The 15,263-nt window shown below is 33.5% G+C and overlaps 1 protein-coding gene across 6 annotated transcripts; it reads right to left on the bottom strand.

The window, feature by feature from the left end:
- Positions 1–4,451: 4,451 nt before the first annotated feature.
- Positions 4,452–14,964, bottom strand: LOC132294699 (uncharacterized). Of its 6 annotated transcripts, none has more exons than XR_009478165.1 (8): positions 14,491–14,963; positions 12,297–12,422; positions 11,049–11,145; positions 9,753–9,826; positions 9,550–9,653; positions 9,336–9,401; positions 5,869–6,191; positions 4,452–4,790 (listed from the first exon to the last, which is right to left on the bottom strand). XR_009478165.1 is itself a non-coding variant. In XM_059792650.1 (8 exons), the coding sequence occupies exons 3-7, from the start codon at positions 11,108–11,110 to the stop codon at positions 5,922–5,924; spliced, it is 576 nt and encodes a 191-aa protein (XP_059648633.1). In that variant the 5' UTR covers positions 11,111–11,145; positions 12,297–12,422; positions 14,491–14,964; the 3' UTR covers positions 4,452–4,790; positions 5,873–5,921. The 6 variants fall into 6 exon arrangements, 2 of the variants coding, with proteins under 2 accessions (XP_059648633.1, XP_059648634.1); XR_009478166.1 differs by having other exon boundaries at positions 4,452–4,785; XR_009478167.1 differs by having other exon boundaries at positions 14,598–14,963.
- Between the last annotated feature and the right edge of the window lie 299 nt (positions 14,965–15,263).

Genomic DNA, 15,263 nt, shown 5'->3' with positions numbered 1-15,263 from the left:
GAATATGCATATATGGGTTTTCAAGGAGAGGTCTGAAAATGTATTGAAAAAGATGCAGCTGAGATGTTAAGCAGTATGCACGATTCCGAGATTTAGAGGTGTTTCATGTTATTTCATAACCAAAGCTTTCATGAAAAGAAGTATTATTGTTATAGTTATTTGTGCGTGTATGTGTGAATAACAATATTATACAACTGAATAATGGAATCATATGACATTGACTTTATTCAAAATTGTTAAAGCTTAAACTAAATAAAATGAAAACAAAAAATCTAATCTCTTCGTAAAGCGATGAAACTTAACAAAATTTAAAAACATTTAATCCTCCAAGTCTTAAAGTAAACTCTTCCACGACAAATAAAAGTAAAGTTATAGGAATTAATATTTTTTCAAAGGTTTCTATTTTACCTTTTATAACTATCTTTTTATTGTTATAGTAAATGGTAATGGTAAAATTAATTATAGAACAAAAAATAGGGTGATAGTGGTTTTGTGTTAAAAGGAAAGATCATGGTGGGTTTGTAAAATGGCCGTTAGATTTAATGTAACGGTCTATATAAAAAGTGTAAATTATTTTTCTTATTTCATGAAAAACAAGAGATCAGAACTCTATATATACCTATATAATACAACATAAATAATTAGAGACTAGAAATGGATGTGCAGGGACTACATGTAATTTTTTGTCCCAATTTTGCTGGGCCACGGTCTATGACTCCCTTATCCTCTTATGGCGCCGCCCCTAAATTTGTCATTTGTGTGTATATGTGGATATATGTGTGTGTGCACTCCGTATATAAGCTAGGTTCACAAATCACTGTGGATCTGATATTGGACTCACAAATGTCCAAAAGAAAACATGTAATGTGAATATCACATTTTTTATAAGAGTTGAATAATGGAACATTATTTATTTATTTATAATTTTTTTGTTATTATAATTTTTAATTTTGTTTTTTTTTTTTTCTGGTATAGTTGGCTTGTTATGTCAATACTAGTTTAATGTAAAAGAAGAAAAAAAACTAGCTTCATAATATGCAGAGAGAGTTCTATACTGATACTTCAAAAAAAAAAAAAAAAAAACAGAAAAAAACTATACTGATAAGTTCAAGGTGTGGGAGACCACTTGTACAATTTTAGGTGGGACCTACACCCCACTCTTAAGGCTCAAAACTTTATCCTTATTACTGGGAATGAACTTTACACTGTGTGTGACAAAAATAATTGTGTCTTATTATTTTAAATTTGGTACAATTATGTAATTTTTGTATCTCAATAAGCTTTTGTCCTTTTGCACAAAAGGAGTAGACAAAATCTCTTTCAATCCTCATTGTCATTGCCAAAATCCATGGACCTGTTGGATTGATTGAATCGCTTGCACGCCTCCTCGAGATGAAAATAGCGTATGTGAGACCATTTATTATGCTTTCATGTAAGTCTTCGTCGTTGCAAAGTCTATTGAAAGTTGAATATAAACCAATTTCAGCTTTATGAAAAAGATTTTTGATTTTAGATTAGTCACCTTCAAATCATAATAGAATAAATTTATCGTTCCACTAAACTTATTCTTACGAATGACTCTTTTATATACTGTGAGTTAAATAGGTTGTGGCTATTGTTGAATCAATAAGCGTGACATAATACTTTATCTAAATTTTTACTTAAATTAAATTTATCAAATTAAAAATAAATTAATCACCGCACAAAGTAAAAATAAATACAAATAAAGTAGAGTTTGAGAGACTGGGATTTTAGTAAGGAAACTTTGATGGGTGAAATCAACCAATCGTATGAAAAAAATATCGAGAACTTTCAAAGTCGTAAGCAAAACAAACCACTATAGTAGAAGCAAAATACAATTGACTATTGATTCAAACTTACACCCCTTGAACCACTTACTCCCTTGATTCCTGTAAAAAGATCGCTGATAGATCAACAATACTCCATGAATGTTTTGACCCTTTCAAAGTGTGATCATCTTTTCTTTTTCTTCAAATCTAAATTTGATGAAGATTAATAACAACTTTGTGTTTGATCCATCCTAATTCACTCTGGTGTATATAGTATGTATGAATTTCACTATAGCTCTCTAAGAATGTTGAAAATTGTATGCAAAAGCCATAGATTACCCTCAGTGAGAAAATGTGTTTATATAGATTTTTTGAAAATCTAAATATACTTGGAAAATAAGTTTAGTTCGGGCATAAAATTCTCTCAAAAATCTGATAAAAAAAGGTAATCTAATCGGAGTGGGAGAACAATTTCCAATTTGACTTCAAGGAAGCACAACCGGTTCGATTTGGCACGACTGGTTTTGCGTGGGCAGTGAGTCATACTTTCAACGAGTTGCGTTTTAGGGTAACTGTTCCATAAGGGTGGTGCACTTTTGTAAAACTGTTGTTTGAAAATTTTTTCAAGTGCCTATGCTTAAAAACTCAATAAAGATGGAAATAAAATGTCTTCACTCGTATCTTATCTAATAATATGTCATTCTCATCAAATAGTTGACATTATACCACTTCTTCAATTCCGTTTTTGACCTTTAGACTCAAAAATCAAATTATAATTATAATTTGATCGAACTTGTTTTTGATATCGAAATTTTATTAATTTTAATATTATATCTCACATATAAAACAATTAAAATATATAAGGGAAGCAAAACGAGCATGCTCATTTGGAGAAAGGTTCATGTCCTTCGAGAAACTCCTCCATTCACTGAGATGTTACTCAATTTCATTGCATGTACAATCCAATAATACACAGATAGATATAGACACTGACAACAAATAATTGCAATTATATGCTACTTGAAAGCAACTTGAAAATGGTCCCAAGGAGGGCTTTCCACCAGACAAAGTAAGGTGTCATTCTCAATCAAAACTCCAAAACGACAGTTTTCGACCACCTTCCTTCCATTAATTTATTTGGGTATTGAAAGCAATGTTGTCCTGGGTTTGGATGGACATGCATAGATTGGAACAGAAAAATAAAATATAAATAGAAGTACCACTCAGTACATTACCTTTTCTTTTTCTTTTTCTTGTTTTTAGTGCATCCACAGTCATACTTTTTTTTTTTTTTGAAAATATCGAGAGTCATACTTCTACATGTATCTTCCACCTGGAATCATTATTGGATATCCTAAATTCCAGATTCTTTTATCATTTGTATCTTGAAAGACCAACAAATTCAAATCAAACCAATAATCACGATAAAAAAAAAGTAATTACGTTAAACAAAGAAGGCAAAGATATATACGTGATTCAACAATAGCTTACGTTTACAGTTGAAATTTGATGAAAGTTTTTATATTGTGTAAAAATTGAATATTACAAGTTTTCAGTCCCTACTTTGTTTCTGTACAAATTTCAAAGTCTCTCTCTTCCACTACTTCAAACCGTAAACGCCTTTATATATTAGACTACAAGAAACTAATTAGAGTCCACGACCTATGAACAAAAAATGAATAAAAAATTTTCTTCGGAGACAAGCCCCTGAACCTCCAAAGCTTTGGTTAGACCCACAAAAAATTCATTCAACGAGTCGTCAGGTAACAACGCTACCCGACACGAAATTCGGGCCATAACAACACAATTTGCCTTGTTAATAAATTATATATATATATATATATTGCTTTATGGTACTTCTCTTCAAAAAGGCTCACCATATCATCTGCTAGTACACTGAGTGTGTACACATAAATTTTGTGACCGGAAATCAATTTTTTTTTTTTTTTTTTTTTTCCCCGTTGTGACCGGAAATTTAAGGAACGAAAATGCTAATGAATAATTAATTTTATTAATTTAGTTATTAGGGTCTTAGATCCTTGGGCTTGGGCTTGGTGAGTAGACTTTCCGAGGTGAGACTAAACTAGGGTAGTCTCTTCTGAGGTTTATTGTATGCCCCGGGTAAAACGATAGACGAATGCATGAATCTTAAGAGCAAGGGTTAGAAATGACAAGTATATTCCTCTTCTTTGCATGGCCTACTACTAGAAAAACTGCCTAATCTTTCTTCCTAAACAGTCTCCAAAAAAAAAAAAAATTATTCCAGTCAAGTGCAGTAATTTTCTCTTGAAAAAGAGAGTGAATATTGTATTTAATTACTGTTTATCCATTGAAGTAAAAGACAGGTCCTTTTTGATACATGGTACATAGTTTAATTTTACATATCTAGATGAGGGAACTGTATGTGTTGCCTGCATAGAAGCTATGTAAAGCTGCTTATGATTCACAATTTGAACCACAGATTTAGCATCCATTTCTATCCGAACCGAAGTGAAATTACAGCTTTGAAGAACCACCTTAGAACATTAGGATCACAGATATATGGGAAAATTTAGCGTAGCTGCAGCAACAAAATTTCCATCGTGATCTCTAATATACAGACCACCACCAATCTCCGCTTTCAAAAATACTAGACCAAGGCTCCCCAACAAATAAATAATATACCGAACAGAGCTATTTCTCTCTCTATATAATTTAGTTCATAACTCAATCTCTATATATAAAAAGAAATGATGTGATCACGAGACAGCCTAAGAAAATTCAACAAATTTGCCCTAAATAGCAATCGTACAATTTCTGAAATTCCCCAAATCACAGTTGCACGATTTCTGCAATTTTGACTGACTGTTGTACTCCTAATTCATCGCGTCGGCTACTTCGAATTCATGGCAATCACTGAACTTTGCCTGAACTCACATTGCGTCATCTTGGTAGCGTCGCAACACTTCGCATCACCACCTCTGACATCGACTCACGTCATCTACTCTGTTTGCACCTGTTCTGTTCATCTTCAGCAATTAGTCCATCTCATCACACCAAAAACACATACATTAAGTTATACATATATTGGCAAGTACATACACATATATATACAACATATATATATATATTATTACATGAACAGAAAAAAAAAAAGAGAAGAATCCGGCAATAACCAATGAAAAACCCAAGTCAGGCCAGCTTCACAACACTGAAGAAGTAAAAATAATTGCAGCCATCATCCTTAAACCCAAATCGGGAGAACTTTATAGCAAACCACCAGAAATTTACAGTAGAGAGAGAGAGAGAGAACATACGGTTGAGAGAGAGCAAGGATTTTAAACGACAACTCCTTAGCGTCTTTTTTTAAGTGACCTTCAGTTCTCCATGTTTTCTAAATTCTCAGTTCATTGTTTCCAAAACAGCTCTAACTCTAAGTAGTTCTCTAAATCCCATACTCCTGTAACTCAGTTTTACAAAAACTCATTTTCAAAAACTGATCCAAGCAGTTTAAAAATGAATTTTTTTACTTACCCATTTTTTTTTTTTTTTTTTTGGTTTTTGTCACTATGAAAACAGAAAATTGTTTTCGCAGGGTCATTCCAAGCAAAGCCTAATACTCTACGTACACTGAGGTTTTATGAAGGAGAACAGAGAGGAGTTGACTTGGAACCAATTGTTCCCCATGAACCTAAAGGGTTTAAAGAAGTTGAAGCTGCATTAAAGATCAACAGCAGCTTTGATGCATATGGTGGTGGACTTGTAGATTTGTTGTGTGCCACCATATGTCTAGACAAGTTCTCAACGGGAATGGTGATCGCGACAACTCCGCGTTCACATACGTTCCACAGACTGCCTGTTCAAATTAATGCTGAAAACCAATTCCTGCCCAATCTGTCGACCAGTTTGCAATGTATTGATATAGTTCATAGTATACCAGAAAATCCATGGGATGTGGCCTAAATGCTGTTTTAGGTGTATGTCATAGAAAAATAGGACAGGATAACAATAACCGTACAGAACATATGATATATAGTTAATTTCAATTATGATAACAAAAACTTTCCTCATGAAAAAGCATCTAACAGAATGGTGTTACCTGCCTCACATGAATGAGCAAATTGCACAGCAAAGCAAGCTGTATACTAAAAATCAAATCCAAATGCTTCCGAAGGCTTCTTCAAGGGCCCGTTTCTTGCTAAATTCTAGACTCCAACCTCCTGCCTTTCCACCTCTCTCTGCTCGGAGTCTCATCATTTCTTCATCATCAAAAGCATGCCCTTGCATGCCAATCCCAGGTCCAATCGGGACAGGTTGTGAGGCCATGCTTGTGGGGCGTGGCTGTGCAACTCCAGCAATTGCAGGTGCATAAGGTCCCTGGAAACCAGCACCAACGCCACCTTGAGAGCTCTGGCTTGTGCTCTGCCACAATAAAGACAAAAATAGTTGAGAATATGTGAAACCCAAAGGCGAATTCCTCCATCCAACTACTATAGTGTGTTCAGGGACAGTGATTGGGGGAAGTTCTAGTGAAAACAAAAAAAAAAACAAAACAAACCCCAAAAAAAAATGACGCTAATTATCGTTAACCACCTATGCAATACAGCTCCTTCCTAAATGTATCTTTTTTGGTTCTAATATCTCATACAAACTTTAATGACTTTTAAAATGGAGTCTCTTTAGAATTTTCCATACTTGTACATTCTTGACCAGTGGAATAATAGTGGTTCAAGGAAGATATTAACATAAAATAACGGAAACAACATTCATCCACTTCCAACCCTTCTATATCCAAAAGCACCCTGTTCTGAGCTTCAGTTCAGTTTTTCTTTTTCCCCGATTTTTCCTGGTTCTAAAATGAAATGAACCAGAACCACAACCACAATAACTGATATCAATCATGCGTTCATTAATAATCATATCTACCTCAATTTTAGCCAACAAGATATACATTATCAGCTTTATATTTCCTAAACATAATAAGAACATATCATATAAAGAGTAATAAAAAGCTGAGGTCATGCCTCAGCCGTTGAATCAAGAGGCAGTGAGTGTTATGAGAGTGCCCCTCCCCATCCAACAGCTGACACAAGAACGTTGAGAGCGCTTCATGATAGACTGACTGACTCAAAAATGTAAACAATTTTCACTCAAAATAATATTAGACTCGCTTGCTTATTATTGCATTAATTTACTAAATTAGATCAATGAAACAACCGTTCCTCATTCCTTTTTTTTTTATGAGAGCATGATAAGATTTTATAATATATAAATCTTAGTTATTAAAAGGCCATTGGAAATATAGATCTCCCCTGAAAATGCTAATTCAATTTTCTATTTCATTTATTTATTTATTTTTGGTTGTTTTACTAAAAACTTTGAAACTAGATAACCATTTTAAATGATACTGGGTAATTGCAGGGTACCAACTGATTACCCCACATAGATCTGATGCTTAAGTATTATGGAGTCTGACTACCCAGAACTGAACCAAAAGCATTCGGTCTCCTTCAACTAAATTGGATCTTAGGGTAGACGGGTACCAAGTCAAAGTTCCACACAAAGTATGAATGTTTGAACATATGGATCAGACGGTTAAGAAAAGATGAAAGCATAAAATACTCAATCTAAAGATAGCAAATTTCCATGGCCGACTGATCAGCTAAGTCATCTTATGCATTACTGTTTGAAACTCCTGAGGTAAAATGCATTGAAACAACAGTATAAAGAATATGTCAAGGACATAAATCCACTTCTCATCATATAATTGATAGTTGAAACAACAAGAAGATCAATAATCACCATCCCCTTCCCCCCCCCCCCCCCCCCCCCCCCCCAAAAAAAATTAAAAAAAAAAAAAAAAAAAAAAAAAACCTCTTTGTTTTGGTAAGCCACACACCTTTTTCATTCTCTAGTTGTTTCTTTTAAAGTTCGAACTTTCACTGACTGACTGACAAGTTGAAAGTGCATGTAGAGTTGCAGGAACCAGGATAACAATAGTGAATATACACTTTCTTTTCCCCTAAATTAGTGAATATAAACTTTTATTACTAGTAACATCTCTGCAGTATTATTGGGTCATCTTATACATTTATAAGTGGTGTATCTGCATAATTATGACTGATTAGCACTAAAGCCTTCAGTTGGCAAAGGGTGAAGTACATCTGCTCCAGCACATAGAAGACAACCTTAAAACAGTTATAAAATTTCAATGCCACAAGAATTCATTACATTTTCTGGAGTAATCTAAGCGCTTCAACTTCATCAGGGGTAGTCTACAACAATAACTTTTGAAAAGGTATTTGGACACAAAGTCACCTTATAAAAATATTAAGAAAATATTGATCATGGTCTTTAACTTACAAGAAGATATATATGTTTTCGTCAAGTGCCCCCTTAAGCCAGAATAAAATAGGAAGCAACTTCTTTGATTGTCACATCTCTAGGTCAGTTTAGTTGCACACCAGCAGCATGATTCGTCTGGATAAGAATTTTGATGACAATATCTCTCAGCAGCTAAAGAGATGCCTAATGCTTCATTCGGTAGGGCAGAAAAAAATTGAATGGAAGGGAGAGAAGAAGGGATGGATGAGACATCCCTAGGAAAGAGATTTTGTCCTTCCCCCTTTTGATTTGGTTGGATGAAAGAGAAGAGAAGAAACTCGCAACTTACTTTGTTCGTTAGGAGAGAAGAGAAGGGAGAGTTTTAAATTGCTTTTTTTACCAATAACTTATATTTGGCAGTTTATCTAATATTTATTTATGAAGGACAGTATTATTTTTAAAAACTTTTACAATAGCTGCACTAGTCTTCCCTCCTCTCTTCCGTCCATATTTGGAGGGATGAACATTTGTGAAGGAGGAAGGATGATTCATCCATCCCTATTATCCTTTATCTCCTTACCTACCGAACGAAGAAGTTTGTTCCTTCCTTCCTATCTTCCCTCCACCCCTCTTCCTTCCTTCCTACCGAACAAAGCATAACTTTCAATTTAACTAGGTTTTTAGAAGCAAATCAGTATTCCAAAGAAATATAAGCACAAAATCCATTCTTTTTCCATTTTTTCAAGAATATAATTTGCAAAGCATAAAAAACTCTCCGTAAGGAGCATCCAGTTCTTTCTAGGAAGGAGAGATAGTGTTAGAGCTGAACATTCAGATAACTTCATTTCAAGGGATAATTGAAGAAGTACAAGCAGTAAAACATTAGCATCATCAATGCAGAACGAAAGAGGAAATTTTATAATGCGAATCAAAAGCAAAAGATAAAAGAGGGATAATTGAAGGTTCAGCTAATGAGCAATCATAGGATTCTTTAGCTAAGTTGAACTAGTCAAGACAAGTCTTTGCTGAGTTGATTCAAGTCACAAACTCATATGCGATCATCTAGGTTTTAGATAACAGGATGCTAAAGCAAATCCAAAAGTTGATATGCCAACTCTAAACAACCCAATAATCTTAAAATTGAAAGAATAACGCCATGCAATAATAAGTGTGAACTAGAACTGCCACTTTTTTCCGTGCGTATAAGAAAAACACAAATGATAATTAATAGTATCTTCTCACCACATCACTATCAATATGTGCAGGCAGTCCCTTGCTTGCTGCCAATGCTGCTGCATATTCTTCAGCCTATCTTAACAAAATAACCAGAATAAGTAACCTCAAAAAAACAAAAATTTGCAGCAAGGATCCAAAACTAACAAATTTTACTATATCTTATTTCAGTTGAAATATTGTCAATGTATGGTACAAAACGATCTGCAATTTCAGCACAAACCTTACGAGCTAGAGCATTCGTTATTTGTTCAGCATTTTCTTTCCTGTACTGCTCAATTTTCGCTTCAATAGCAGGAACATCTATTCCTTCGATCAAGTTGAATGCTGCAAAAGGAAGCATTCATCAAAATAGACTCTTATTTGAATATAGAGTAAGACAATGAACAAACTTATTTAGAGTAAGAAGATAATCAACAAACTCACTCATGTCTTCCACTTCCTCCAAGTAATCATTGTATTCTCTCAGCGATGGAAAATCATCCTCTCTTTTATTAAATCTGTGTAATCGTAAATGGTAAACTACAAGTTAAGAAGAAAACACATGTCTGAACTTTGCCAATCTATGGGAATTAATTGTACTGCTTATTACATATTGATTGGGACTAGGACCAAAGGAACAAAACATAACCAAAGTTGTGAGCTTAATAAAAAAGAATAAACTATAAGAAGATCAAAAAAAAAAAAATACTGAACCCTTAACCCTACTCCTCATATCAGTGAGTAACAGTTGTGTAAGATGTTCAAATTTAATGTCATCTGATTAACTTTCATTCTACAATGATTATCTAGACCCTATGTATCAGATAGTTAGAGTATTGCTTTCTCAAATAAGAAGCTTTTGGATACTGAAACATGAGTCATCCGTGGGACTGGCACCTTTCTGCTTTAGAAAAGATTGTGTGTGTAAACCAAATAAACAGGGACTATGCTCTTAAGTACATCATCCAGTACATGCTCGAAACATGAATCCCACCCCTAGAGGTTCACCAAATCGTGAAATTTTTTATCCTTACTCTTTTGAGTAACAATAAATTTTAAATGAACGTTAGCAATATTTGGAATAACTTAACCGCCACTACACCCCGAGCTTGAACAAAGAATTGTTAATAAATTAGTCGAGTAATTGATATTCTACAAGCATAGCCATGCCCATGTGTGTCCTTGTGTAAACAAAAGTTAGAAAATAACATATGCAAGGGACTCATATGTTCTCGCAGTATCACAAGATTTCAATGAGTCATTGGTACTTTTCTTTTACATTAGAAAATAGATTCCAAGACCTATTTACAATATTCAAACAACAAAAATCAAGTTTCCTCATCTACACTTTCTCGCACCTGCTTTTCAATTCTACCGTTCCAATTCATTGGTAATGACGTTAACTAAGTTTAGATAAATTCAATGATTACGTACATCTTACCCTAATATTAAGACTCAATCATCTGATCCTCAAAATTGCTAATATTATCCCCATTTCAGGGCTCAATTGCATACTGCTGCTACGGATTGTGATTCCTAAACCTACATGCATACATATACACACACATGCACACGTACATATATATGTTACCAAACTTGAAGCTGTAAAAAGGAATGATCATCAGTCAAGAACTTAACAAATCAGACAATATATATACACAAAAGGGCTTATAAATTCATCCTACATGTAATCAATATATATATATATATATAAATAGAGAGAGAGAGAGAGAGAGTTACATGCTGGCAATCTTCCTTCGGATGGCCATCTCCTTGTTGAATGATCCCGAGGTCACCACCATTGTATTATTGTTCAAAGCTTCACAAACCCACGGGCCTGCTTGTAGCATATGAAAGGAAATTCATTATATATATACATATTTATTAAATCTATCTATCTATATCTGTATCTATATACTATTATTAAAAGTACAAAAGTTTCCGATCATTTTTTTTTTTATTTTTGTTATGCATTTTTTATTTTTTATAATATTAATTTTTTCAATAAATGAATAAAAATATAATGTTTCTTTAACTCTTAAAAGCCAAGTAATCTTTTCTAATTCAATTTACTATTTCTCTCAAACTCCATCTCTAACACAAACTCTTCCTATTCTAAAATTAAAATTTTTAATTTTTATAACATTTTTAATTTCAATAAATATATAATAACGAAAAAATTTCTTAACTCTTCAAGACTTCAACAAGAAGTATTTTTTCCTAATTATATTTCTACCTAAAACAAACTCCACTGCTTTTTAGTGGTACACACAGTTCAGTTCGTAATTTGGGACCTTCTAAATTTTTTTTGATAAGTAATTTGGGACCTTCTAAATAACGAGTGTATAATTATCACATATTTATATGTACCGTATAACCTTATAAATTAATAGCGTTGGGACCACATAAATTCTATTAATTAAGCGAGATATTAATTTATCTCAGAAAAAATAAGTTATTAATTTAACAAGATATTTTGTGTACATTATTAATTTTTTCAAAACATTTAGCTTGTCAATAGTCTTAAAGATTCAATGCATTGAACTCATTTAATCAAATTAAGATTCAATGTATTTCAAGAAAACATCATAGTTAGTCCTATATGTACTTCTTACCAAATTATTAATTTATGAAATAAGTGGGACCTGTAGAAACCTATAAGGGAATTTTTAAAATGTATTATCTTATAAATTTAACGGAATTATTAATTTAGTACCTTGGCCCAAGTCGGGACCAACGTAATTTATTATTTAAAAGAGATTATTAATTTATAGAGGTTATACTATAATATATTGGGCTTGGACTGATTTTTTTGCACTGGAATTTGTGATGTAATATTTAGTGTTAGATTCCATAAACTGTCAAAGGTAAATCAATTGTCACCCAATAAAAGTCCTATAAATCTAGACTATATATATAAAGTTCTTCATTCAGATTTTTTTATTAACATGTAGTTATTGGTTTAACATGTAAGAAGGTGTAGTGTACCTGACTGGCAATTTCACTGGTGGAGTTGCTGGTAACACATGCCGGTGAGAAATCGCAACCTTTGGTGAGAAATCTCTTGTGGTGGCTCGGTGTCAGGAGGATTTGGGGCTAGGGCAAGTCGCAGGGCTGAAATCATAATAGACGGAAGATTGATAAGAATTATGGCAACGGGTGGATACTTACTCAAAAAACCACATGTTGCCCTGATCTATGAACATGCAACCACTGTTAGGGTTTATTTCTCTCTTTCTTAGTTTTTAAAGTTATTCTCAACTAATTACACAACCATGTTCTCTGTTCTCTCTGGTTTTAACTATTTTTAGATGAGAAAGGACTGGAGATCAAGTTGAGTTTCATTCAGAAGATCAAAAGGCTACTGGAGAGAAGAAGAAGAAGAAGAATGCATTACCAAATAAGAAACATGTGTTGCTGTCCTGATATATAAGAATAATCGCTCTTGAATAAATCATGTATGTGTGACACATTAGAAATTACGTTGTGTGGCTAGATCATGTACAAGACATGTTACAAATTATGCAATATGTGACCCAAATGGCATTTAAAAGTGTGGCACACGGCATTATGCTTCCTTCTAACTTCTTTTCAATCTCTTATAACTTACCACAAAACAATTTTAATTTCTTCTTGGTTAAGATTCTGGGATTTTATTAATTAGCAATCTAATATCTTGGGAACTTCAATATCTTAGTATTGCTGAAGAGGAAAGGTAGTTTCTTAATGATTTCTAACTGAAAAGCGTGGGACCCATGTAACTCTCTTGCTAAAACACAAAATACATTGATCTTTTTTTTTTATTTGTTAGTACAATACATTAAGAGACAGTATAAAAAGAACATATAATTCAAGGGTTTTGATAAAATAAATTTAAATGAAAAGCTAATAAAAGGCAACTATTTACATCATTTTTGCAGGTTTTGAGAATAGCATCCTGATACCATTAATTATTAGGTGTATTTTCTAAAACATTTTGCATCGGTTTGAAGAAATCCCTAGTGTTCTACAGGGGCAGAGCTGGCAAAGGGATCAAAACTGACTAGGTGATGCATGAGTTTCGACTACCTTCTATCTCTGATTCAGCACTACCCAAGAAGCTTTTAGATAAAAGCTTTTCTGTAAATGTAAGCTTATTGGTTTTTTTTTTTTTTTTTTTTGACTTATCTAACACCATATCGTCAATAAAAACTCATTATTTCCTCATTTGCCCCACAGGATTCATGGGCAATTTGTAGAATATTCAAGAAAGCCAACTCCATGGCACAGAGACCTCTATCTCATTTTTGGGTATCTCCACCTGAAGCCACAACATCTGATTTATTCACTCAAAGTGCATACTCTGCTCAATTCAGTTCAGAGAAAATCTCTGGCACAACTGAAACCGGATCATCCATACAGTTATGCTCCAATAATTACTTACAGCAGGCATCTAGTGCTAATTTTTGTTTTTTCTGGTCTAGGTATCCCCTCCAGCAGACCCTGTTAGTCTCTTTTTCGTATTCCAGATGGAGAATTTCCCAATGGATTCATATTTTCACCTCTTGAAATGTCAGGACCAACTACAAGGTGAACAGTTAATGCCTCTTCTATGTTTTTCAACCTGTCCCCTGCCTTGATGGGGAATGTTAATAAAACCCTAATAATATTAACTTTGAGGGGCCACAACAGCACTTCACCAGCTTCTCAATCAGTTCACTTCAAGATATGCAGGCAAGTTTAGACATTGAAGAGGACGAGGGCTTAAGGAAGAAGAATCCTAGTGAAACCCATGCTAATGATCAGTGAGAAATTTGGAACTGAACCGTTCTCAATGGTTCCTTGAAAATTGGAACAGAACCGATGGAACTGAACCGAACATATCCGGACTTTAAACGGTTCAGTTCGGTTCCTTTCAGGTTCTGAGCTTTTTCATTGCAACAAATTGAAACAAACTACAGAATTTCAATATAAGGGAACCAGTCTTATCCCCATTACAGAGCTGAATGAGCTAACATGGTTTAAATTTGTTCCTAGAATTTTCCAATGCTATTCAATGTTTCAAGCTGGAGTCTTTTTCAAACAAATAAAATAATTAAATTTCCCAAATAACTGAAATACTTAAACTGGAGCAATTGGAACAAAAATTAAAATATTGAAATCTTGGCGGAAAATTTCTAATCAAGAACTCTGAAAAACACACCTTTTCAAAGAGAATGGGCAAGATGATAGGCCAAAATACAAATCACGAAATTAGAGATTGCACTTGTATCACAATTTGTAAATCAGTCGGTCACCAACAACAACAACCTGATCGGCAAAGTGACAAAGCCCAGATGGATCTTGTTTCCACCGAGATTGCCGCCGTCTCCCACCAGATCGTCGTCAATGAAGCCACTCTGCTCGCTTGCTATCAATACCCGAGTTGGCTGTGTGCGGGGCATAAGGGGTGAGGAACATGAGGTGTAATCGTTCTAGATGGTTGTAAGAGAGATAGGGAGCGACGGCATCAGATTAGGGTTTCATCTTATTGAAGAAGTGGAGTGCTTTTACGCAGTGTTTGGAATCACAGATTTGATGGGAATTGGATTTCAAAAGGATTTGGATTAAGGAATTTGAAGGATTTGTTAACTAACCATTAAATTTATCAAAATCATCCTTTTACAACTACTACAAACAGCTTATTGACAAAATATACCCAAGAAATATATATATATCATCTCAAATTCCCTTCAAATTTTATTTTAATTATAATTCAATTTATTTTCCAATTCTATTTTCAATTTACAAAAACAAAAAAAAAATTATTCCAAACAAAGCTTTAATTTTCAATATGTCATTCTAATTTTTAACAATTTTTTTTAAGTATATAGTCTCGTCTTAAACTCAGACATTGTTTTACATAAAAGATTTTTTCAAACACGAAAATCTTCTTTGTTATTAAATTAATGAAAATGTTTATGTAATATTCGATTA

Source organism: Cornus florida, unplaced genomic scaffold (genome assembly GCF_030987335.1).
Source record: "Cornus florida cultivar Cherokee Brave unplaced genomic scaffold, ASM3098733v1 CherokeeBrave_3.0.0_Hap2_Chr02, whole genome shotgun sequence".
NCBI classification, from domain to species: Eukaryota; Viridiplantae; Streptophyta; class Magnoliopsida; order Cornales; family Cornaceae; genus Cornus; species Cornus florida.
The sequence above is the reverse complement of the archived record's forward strand: the minus strand, read 5'-3'. Positions and strand labels throughout refer to the sequence as shown.

Bases quoted from the DNA above. Each gene is read 5' to 3' on its own strand.
- LOC132294699 (XM_059792650.1), bottom strand. From the start codon at position 11,110: ATGGTGGTGACCTCGGGATCATTCAACAAGGAGATGGCCATCCGAAGG. The intron at 9,654-9,752 runs GTGAGTTTGTTG...TTCCTTTTGCAG, and splicing joins GGAGGAAGTGGAAGACATGA to CATTCAACTTGATCGAAGGA. The intron at 9,402-9,549 runs GTTTGTGCTGAA...TTGTTAAGATAG, and splicing joins CGAATGCTCTAGCTCGTAAG to GCTGAAGAATATGCAGCAGC.